The following is a 10,000-nucleotide window of genomic DNA, read 5'->3' on the forward strand; positions in this document are numbered from 1 at the left end:
ATTACATATATCTTATTACGAAACTCCATATCATTCCTTGGTGACCAATTTGCGTGTACTCACCTGGTTCTTCTTCTACAATATTCAGTGTGGTGTACCTTTTATCTTAAAGTCATTAGCATTTTAGAACACTTTAGAATGTGTTTTTACCCAGCTTCCTCATGCATTCTAAGGAGCAACAATAGTCTTATCAACTTTTATGTTTAGCTTTGGTTCATTTGTAATACGTTATATTTCTTTGTCTATTGTTATTATTATTATTATTATCATTCTTATTATCTTGTACAATCAGGTCTTGTGCACTAGGGCTTCTATGCACCCGAGAGAGTTTGCTCTATAAAGGGAATTTCACCAGGACAGGCTCCTAGTACGGTATACAGAATGGCTATATTGTCACGATGTATACTCGAAGAATATGAATCTTCTGAAGATCCATTTGTCTCGTGTGTTTGAGCTTTGTGATGCATTCCAAGGGGAGGTATTTATAAGAATTTTGGAATTTCCTTGATGTGTCTGATGTGTTGTTATTGTTCTCCTTTTTATTTCTCAGTCGGTATTGAGTGAGATGTATGCGCAATGTATTGTTGAATCTCTCTCTCTCTCTCTATCTATCTATCTATCTATCTATCTCTTTCTCTCTCTCTCTCTCTCTCTCTCTCTCTCTCTCTCTCTCGCTCGCTCGCTCGCTCCCTCTCTCTCTTTCATATTCGCTATCTCTCTTAGATATGCCCCACTTCTGTTTGTAACAAAAAAAAATAAGCACGTACTGTCTGATGATGTTGCCACATTTCGTATTTAGCATTCAGATCCGCTTCGGGAATTAACATTAGAAAACCATTTTGTTGCAAGCCTTGCTAAATGTAACACGTTCATCTGTTCTAGAGTATTTTTTATATCTTTATTTGCTTTAAGAAAATTGACAAAATCTCTTCATTTACGGCAAATAATAATCATAGTGACCTGTTTCAGTTCTCCAACCATACATTCAAGTACTTTGAGATTTTCACTGAGTTTTTATCCTCTGTTATTCTCGGCGTTTTTCCTAGCCACATTTGACCATCATTTATATGAGTTGAGTCCTATTCTCAAGTTGATCAAGACGCTTCGAATTCAATCAGTTAGCGATGTATGTCTCAAATGTCTGCCTTACGGGTATGGGCTCGAGGCCTAATACTCGAAAGTTTACCGCCACATTGCTAGTGTGGCCAATTTTCTTTGCTTAAAAGCAGGTCCTCCTTATAAAGGCAGCAGGATATATCTTTTGTATATCTTTTCACCTTTTTATGTTCAGTCATTTTCATTTCTTAGGATTTTTTTTCACTATCTAGTTTATTGCAATCTTATAGGTACTATTTTGTTTGTAGTGCCAATATTTATCCGTTTTTATTACCACAGTTTCGACCACCTTTCTCTCTCTGTCCTCTCCCTTGGTGAAGGAAATTGAATTCATCCCTATATACTGATCTCCATCAATATGTGCTGATCTATTTTTTATTATAAGGCATTGTTCTGTCATGACTGGGGCGTTATACATATTCTTTATAGATACAGAACAGACATCTGCAGGTAAACTTTTTTTTTCATGTTTTTTTTTCAGATATTGTATATGTTGTTTCTTTTTTTTAAACCTTTTGAAGTCACCATCTTCTGTGTGTGTCTGTGATTGTGCGTCTGTGTGTGTGTGTGTGTGTGTGTGTGTGTGTGTGTGTATGTGTTTGTTTGTTTGTGTGTGTGTGTTTTTTTGTGTATGTGTGTGTGCGTGTGTGTGTTGGGTGTGTGTGTGTGTGTTGTGTGTGGGGGGGGGGGATGAGGGGGTGTGATTGCGTGTTTTTTTTATTGGTGTTGTATTTAGGTATATGATAAGAATACCTAGAGTATGAACACGCCTAGTACTCTTCCACATATAAACAGGGAGCTGAATAAAACAACATTCTTGTTTGTGTGTTATTTTTTACAAGCTGGCGTCTTTTTAAAGTCTCAGCCGAAGAATTTGGACGCATTAACAATAAAGAAACTAATCTGTAATAATGATAACAATAATAATGACAAGAGATAGATCATGTTTCAGCTTCCTTTCCACAATGGAAGTTTAGATAACTTCCGAAAAACCATCTCGTATTGAAGATTATAACCTATGTTGGTAAATGAATGATATTGATTATTAGAATATGATATCTGAGGAATAGGATCATATCGCTCTTTCAGCGTTGGATCGTCTTACATGCAATTAAATCATGATTATACATTAGTGAGATCATGCACAGATGTACAAGCTTGGTTCTTGTGAAAGGTTAGCCTTAGTGTGTTGTGGCGAGCAACTTCCTCCAGGATTTCTTGTTCCGGGTTGGTCGGGGGTGTCATGCTATTACGACCTATGCTTAGTTTTTTTTTTTTTTTTTTCTTCTTCTTCTTCAAAATATTTAGTTGGTGAATTTTAGATTAAGAGGCGTTCAAAAGAACAGAGAAATCATAAGCTTGCTTTGCAGGTTTCTTTGATTCAACACAATGCAAGAAATCTTGATTAGAATTGTTCGCCAGAATTCACTTCAAACACCAGTAAAACTAAAAGAAATTAAGTGATATATAAAAAAAAGAAAAAAAATCTACATAATCAGTAAGGAAACATTATTGTTCTTTCTACTTCCATCTGTACACAAATATATCGTAAACTTCATTAAGTATCACTTTCAAAAGTAATATAAGTTTGTGTTTTCTTTATGTTGCATTATAATCCTGCTGATAAAAGAATTTTGATGAGTCAGAATAAATAAATAATAATTGACTGACCATAAACCAAAACTAAAGAAATGCTAAGAAGAATAACCTGAGACGAATAGATTAAAAAAAATACAAATACGAAAAAAATAAAGAAAGAGAACGTTAATTTACCACCTCGGTGATGAGACTTCCAGTGTTGTCAGAATTCACAAACAGTGAGGTACGATAATTACCGCTGCTGAGGGATTCAACAGCGATGAGCATTTTGTGTACACGTAATACATGACAGATTGAGTGCTACAGGACATCGATTTGTGAATTCTTCCATTGACAGGGAAACTGGCTAGCTAAAAGAAAATAATGGGGTGTGTGTGTGTGTGTGTGTGTGTGTGTGTGTGTGTGTGTGTGTGTGTGTGTGTGTGTGTGTGTGTGTGTGTGTGTGTGTGTGTGTGTGTGTGTGTGTGTGTGTGTGTGTGTGTGTGTGTGTGTGTTCATATATATATATATATATATATATATATATATATATATATATATATATATATATATATATATATATTATCTTGGACGATAACAAAGAGTCGCATCCGAAGTCTTCATGGCACCAGAATCCATAAGGAAACTTGTTACTCTAGAAATTCTTTCTGAAATGTTCTTACATCAAGTAGATATAAACAAAGAGATCTCCTATTACAAACAAAAAATATCAACATATTCCTATAAAAACATTTGCATGTTTCATACAAGGGGAACAAAAAAGACAAGCCAGTTTCCCTTAAACAATATGCAAAGAAGGCGTCTAATCTGCCTTAGCATCCATACTCTATTAACTTATTATTCTTTTCATTTTAAATTATCGGACATTATAATTAGTAAGGAGTCATCCACACAATTTGTCATATAGAGAGCATTTTTTTCGTAAACAAAAGTGTTACTAGCTAGCAGTTGGTACGTACCATTTTCTTTTCTTATGACTACGACACACACACAAAAATAAGGATAAAGTAATGGCTGAGTCTTGGGGGTACTGCTGAAAAATCTACCTTTCATTATGCAACAGCACACAACATGGCTGCGAGTACAAAGGATATATAGCTTTATACAAAATTCCCGATTGGTGCGCCTGGTTTATGACGTCATATGAATGACGTCAGAGACCATGACTACGATTGGTGCGCCTGATTTACGACGTCATATATATGACACCAGAAATCACAATGACTTCCCGATAGGTACCACTGAATTATGACGTCAGATATACGATGTCAGACACAACGGTGGCTCCGATTGGTGCGCCTGGTTACTGACGTCACAGGTATGATGTCTGAGACCATAATGACTCCTTGGACAAGCCTGATCCCCAAGTCAAACTTGCGTGTCTTAACAATTTCATATATATATATATATAGAATTTTTTTTATGTGTAACCGGGTGCAATCTGTAGCAGTAACATACGTGGACAATAAATAAAGTTAGCATCTATGTCTTCAACACAAGAGAAGGTATGAAAAGCAATATACAATACATACATCATCGTTAAAGATGTAAATGCATTAACCTTGGGTTGTCAGGAATACGCCCTCTTTTTTTTTAATTCCTAATAGATGACACCAACTCTACTAGACAGGCTTGTTGAGGACCACAAACAAGTTAGGCAAGTGACTCACCACTCAAACGTGTTGCTCTTGATTCACTATCCGATGTTTGGTGACTCGGATACATGTACATACTGTATGCAAATTGGCGAAGGACGAAGGAGAAGGATACGCGGAAGAGGTAAAGTAAAAAGACAGAGAAAAATATCAATCCGGCAACTCACATTTACAAAAAAAAAAAAAAAAAAAAAAAATACTGTTACCTACCGATTCATCTACACCAATGGAAAATAAATAACAAACCGACTCAATAATACAAAATTTTACAAAAAATGTCCTGGCGACTCACCAGTTCGAAGGAACAACCCCGATTTTCAGAAAGGCGACCCCCCGCAACAAACACACATCTGGATAGTGAATCAGTGTACAAACACGATGGGATAGTGAGCCACCATGCGGAGAGAGCCGAAGAAGAGCTGCAGCGCCAAGGAGCGAGCGGTGTGGCCAATGATCCACCCGGGCTGTGTTTATTCCAGAAAATTCTGCCTCGATCACATACAGCAACTAAGGTCTGTTGAGACGCGCTGGCAACACGACGTCGACATTGATCTGTTTAACTACAGTTTTTTTTAGGTCCTAGCATTTATTTTTATTTATTTTTTATATTTTAAAAGATCTAATATATATTTTGTTTTGTTTTTTATGGGGGATGGGGGGATATTCACCCAAAATAATGCTACGTTTTCTTTTTCTTTTTTTTTACGGTTTTAGTTTTTTTGTTATGGTGTTGGCCTTGTACGGAGATGCAGGCGAAATAGCCATCAAAATGATCAGATTCATTCACAGCAAAAAAAGGACTTTATTCCACATTAACGCTACTATGACAAAATAGTACTGTGAAGATGAATTCTTTTATTTTTTGTTATTTTTTGTTCTCTCGACTACAGTGATAACAGGCTACGGTTGGAATATAAGAAGTCAAATAACATAGTCTTACAGCTAATTTCATTAAATATCCATGCTGGTGAAGATGGTACACACACCATACCGGATACACACTCGAAAATGGCATACACAGGTACACACAGGTCATGTCAGCCACTGAATTCCTATGTTTTCTTTCTCTTATGTGACCTGACCCTGACCTGACCGCAACGCAACTTGCTGACCTTCTGTATGCATCGACAAGGGACTTCCGGCTTAATTTTAATATCAAGGTCATGCAGTCTACCGAACCTAGACATTCTTTTTTTTTATTCATCTATAATAAATATGGGATTTATCATATAATTACCTATGTACAAACATAGAGACACGGGGCGCTCACGTGCCTCCCAAGCTTACCATTGAGGAATTGTTATAGTTTACGGCACTTCTACCAAAAAAGTACAAATGTTTGTTTCATTCTTACAGTGTCGAAATTTCAGCTGATGTTGTTCTTCTTACTAAGCTATGAAGTGATTTTTTTTTTATTTATGTATATAATTTTTGTTCAATGATTCATTTATTTTGCATGGACTTCCCTCTGCTTTTCCTGTCTACAGTTTGTTTGTAGGTAGCAGATTCTATCCTTGTGCCTGTGTGTGTTTGGTTGTTTGTTTTTGTGTGTTTGTGTTAGTGTTTATGTATGTTATAGATACAGATATAAGCTGTTAGTATATATATATATATATATATATATATATATATATATATATATATATATATATATATATGTATATATGCATATATGTATATATATATATATATATATATATATATATATATGTATATATATATATATATATATATATATATATATATATATATATATATATATATATATATATATATATATATATATATATATATATATATATATATACACCAACTGTGCATGTAATCTTAGTCCACCTCATACATCATGCATTTCCACAGTATGAGCTTAAAATGTTATTACCCAGCTACTCCAAGCCTAAATAGAATGTATCAGAATATTATGGTCAACATTGTTTAGATCCAGCATCATCTTGCTGTTTTCCTGGCTGTTATCTGAATAAAAGGAGAACACGGCACCCATAGCTGTTGGGAAAAAATAGGCCTACTCAGGTGTTTATGAGGGAAAGAGATACGAGTCCTCAAGTGCCGCCTTTTGACCTGCCTTGACCCACTCCGAGGTCACTGCGAGCACCAGACAAGCCATCAGAGGTCAGCCCGCTCCCCCTCTCCCTATTCCTTCCCTCCATCCCTCCTTTAATCCCTAATCCCTTCATACGCACCCCTTACATCTTATACATTGTGCACCACACTGAGAAGACCAAAACAAAGGTATTTCAAATTGACTGAGGTTTTCAAAATCACAGCGAAAAAGGACACGAATGACCTTCCATGTTTAAAATGAACATAACGTTACGTGTTATTTTTTCCTTTTTTTTTTTAGTGTTTAGCTTTTTTCGTATGTGTATTACATACGAACACCTCACCATCGATGAGAGATCTTTAGAGACATTCAAACAAAAAGAAAAGAAAAATTCCAAAGAAGAGAAAGAGAGAGACAACCTCCTATCCCTTCCTCCTTTGAAAAAAAAAATCAAGGGCGTTTCTCTAAATCCAGTGGTTCTCAGAAGCGAAGAAGTACGCAGACGTCGAGAGCGCGTTTGAGGGCGTCGGGAGTGGCCATCGCAGGAGAGCGAGAGAGAAAGAGAGAAAGAGAGGCGACCCCCCCTTTTCTTTTCCTCTCCTTTAGATGTCCAGGGGCATGTCGGCGCTGCCCTCCACGGCGTCCATGTCGTCGTCGCCGTCTTCTGCGTCGTCGTCCACGTGGTTGCTGCTCACCTCTTGGCTGTTCACTATCGCGTCTGTTGACATGGATGCGCATAAGGATGGGATGTTGGTGGTGGATGATAAGGATGGCGAGGGTGATGGTGAGGATGATGGAGGATATGGATGGCGAGGGTGATGGTGAGGATGATGGAGGGTATGGATGGCGAGGGTATTGGTGAGGATGATGGAGGATATGGATGGCGAGGGTGATGGTGAGGATGATGGCGGAAGATAGAAATAATGATGATAATGGTGAAGGATGATAGTGATCATAATGGTGTGATAATGGTATATCTGTGTATCGGGCTGTTTTATGATTCCATTAGGGAAAATACACGATCCTGAGTGAAAAGGATGAACAGTGGTATAATCCATCAATAAAATCAACAAAAATTGAAATATGGATCGAGATTGGACACAATGAAATAGTATTTTAGTTCCCAATAGAATCCTTTTGATGATATATAGAATTAAAATCAGTGGGTTATCTCGACTGTATGATCGCGCCTTTCCTATTCGCCTTAGGATGATATTATCTTCTCGCATTGCCTTGAAAATCGTAGATGTTATTTGATAATATGCCATTATAAGAAGTACCTGAATTAAATCAAAGCATAGACCTCATCTGACTCACTGACGAAAATATATATCTAAGAATGGAAACTATCGGAAAAAAACATACAAATAATAACCCAGTACCAATGTATCTATCACACTAAGCAAGAGAACACGACAAAGAAACAAACAGAATCCCATATCCCTTAATTCCCTCTAATATCAACCCCCTTTTGAGAACCTACATCCTTTACACCCGACCAGTTCAAAAATCCCAATGCAACATTTTCCTAAGATGAATTCTTCCTGCCTCCAGACCTTGCCATTTACCACTGGGACTGAACACCTAATCTAACCATAACAAAACCAAAACAAAAGAACCATCGCCCCCCCCCCACGTACCACAGTTGGGAGTGCTGTGTGTGCGGGTACTGGGCAGCTCGACGCCGTGCCTGTCCACGCACCAGCATACACCTGCGCCCGCGTGGCACTGTGTGGGCTGATAGTAGCCCTCGCTGTCGCACTCGGGGATGTAGCCACCTGGAACGATAGAGGCACAGTGCCAGATTAGGATGGAGTTTGGTTTGTTTTTGTCATTATCAATCAATAGTTTCACTATTATCATCATCGTGTTTTAATTATCATTATCATAATACTCATCATTTCTTTACAAGTAAATCGTATCATCACATTTCACAAACTCAACGCATCTCAATCCAATCACAATATCCCAACGGAAGTAAAAACACACAAAAAAATACAAATTATCAACCAATCAAACTAAAAACACCCCCCTCCCTCCCCCTCTAAAAAAAAAAATAAAAATAAAAAACAAAAGAAGAACACTCACCCAACAGCCCCTTGCTGGCTTTGCGCAGGGCGGCACAGGGGCGCTCCGACTTGTCGAAGCATTTACACCACTCTCGGGCAGACAAGAAAATATCCCTGTTGAAGAAAGTTAGATGAAGGAAGGGACTGGCGAGTTAATCGATGAGGATGGGTGAATAGATAGATTGGGAATGAAGGAACTGATGGCTATGTTGATCAGAGGTTGAATAATTCGATTGGGAATGAAGGAATTGATGGCTATGTTAATAGACGATGGATAAACAGACTAACACTGAATAGGAATAACTGATTCTTTTGGTAAAGGATGCATAAAAAGATGAATTTGAAGTGAAAGCATTGATGGCTAAGTCGATAAATGATGATTGAGAAGGCAGATAAAGTTATTGAATGATGAGTGGATGAAGAAATACAAATGATAACAAACACAAGAGTAAATATAGTGTAAGACACCTAATGGTTTTGATTATGCTGGGTGAATCCTCTCTACAACCCCACCTCCTCTCCCCCCGCCCATCCTCTCCTCCCTCTCTTTACCTCACCTCACCTCCCATTCCCTGCCCATCCCAACATCCCACCTCCCCTCCCCTCTCCCCCACCCAACCACCCTCCCCTCTTTTCATCCCACCTTCCCTCCCTACCCCCATCCCAATGCCCCTCCCCTCCCTCCCCCCATCCCACCACTCCTCCCTTCCCCTAATCCCACCTCCTCTCTCCCCCCATCCCAATGCCCCTCCCCTCCCTTCCCCTTCCCCCCATCCCACCACCCCTACCCGTCCCCTCACCTACCTATCGAGATCACATCGGTCAATGAAAGGCTTGATGCATCGCTCGTGGTCGTCGTGTTCCAGCTGGTAGAGTTCCTTGACGCTCAGACGGCCGTCACTGTCTCCGTCCAAGTGGCCCAGCATCCAGGACACTTCGGGCTTGCACCAGGAAGGAGCTGGGCCAAGAACAGGTGAGAAGGAATTGGGTCAATTGTGCTCCTTGTATGAGTGACGTGTGTTTGTGTTCCTTTTTTTTAAAGGGAAGAATAACATAGCAGGATAATGTTCATAAACGTGTTGAATAATGTAATGCTGTATGAAAGGGAATAGTATAATATTGTATGATACCGAATAATACAAAATACCAATATGATATAATAAAAATATTGGACAACAATATATTTCAGAAAATATTGAAAATTATCCCCCAACCGTGCATGCATTCCCTCCCCATTCACGCAAACCGACCGATAAAAAAAATAATCAAATCATCAACCATACACCCCCTACAAGGCTCCCAACTATACCTTTAGTGACAGCGTTGGTTCGTCTGTGGGAATCGGCCATGATGACGGAGAACCAGTCGAGCATACGGTTCCCCATGGCTTCGAGGGCGTCCTGAGTGCATTCTGAGGGAGATGGCGATTAGATGTGTGGTTCTTGGGTGGTACATGGTTCTTGAGCGACGTGAGGTTTGTGCGTGATGTGTGGTTCTTG

General features: G+C 38.7%; 1 protein-coding gene across 2 annotated transcripts in view; it reads right to left on the reverse strand.

Annotated features, from left to right (window-relative positions):
* Nucleotides 1-6,701: 6,701 nt before the first annotated feature.
* Cow (Proteoglycan Cow) overlaps nucleotides 6,702-10,000 on the reverse strand; it is a 334,513-nt gene continuing 331,214 nt past the window's right edge. Inside the window, exons 8-12 of one of the 2 annotated variants that reach the window (XM_086554039.1) lie at nucleotides 9,811-9,912; nucleotides 9,306-9,459; nucleotides 8,521-8,615; nucleotides 8,073-8,210; nucleotides 6,702-7,150 (exon numbers count right to left, since the gene is read on the reverse strand). In XM_086554039.1, the coding sequence (XP_086410165.1) occupies nucleotides 7,035-7,150; nucleotides 8,073-8,210; nucleotides 8,521-8,615; nucleotides 9,306-9,459; nucleotides 9,811-9,912 (605 nt within the window). In that variant the 3' untranslated portion in view covers nucleotides 6,702-7,034. The remainder of the gene's footprint in view (nucleotides 7,151-8,072; nucleotides 8,211-8,520; nucleotides 8,616-9,305; nucleotides 9,460-9,810; nucleotides 9,913-10,000) is intronic. The other variant, XM_086554040.1, reaches the window with a different exon arrangement.

This window comes from Penaeus japonicus, unplaced genomic scaffold, assembly GCF_977035675.1.
Source record: "Penaeus japonicus unplaced genomic scaffold, GWHDUDI00000001_assembly GWHDUDI00000029, whole genome shotgun sequence".
Lineage (NCBI taxonomy): Eukaryota > Metazoa > Arthropoda > Malacostraca > Decapoda > Penaeidae > Penaeus > Penaeus japonicus.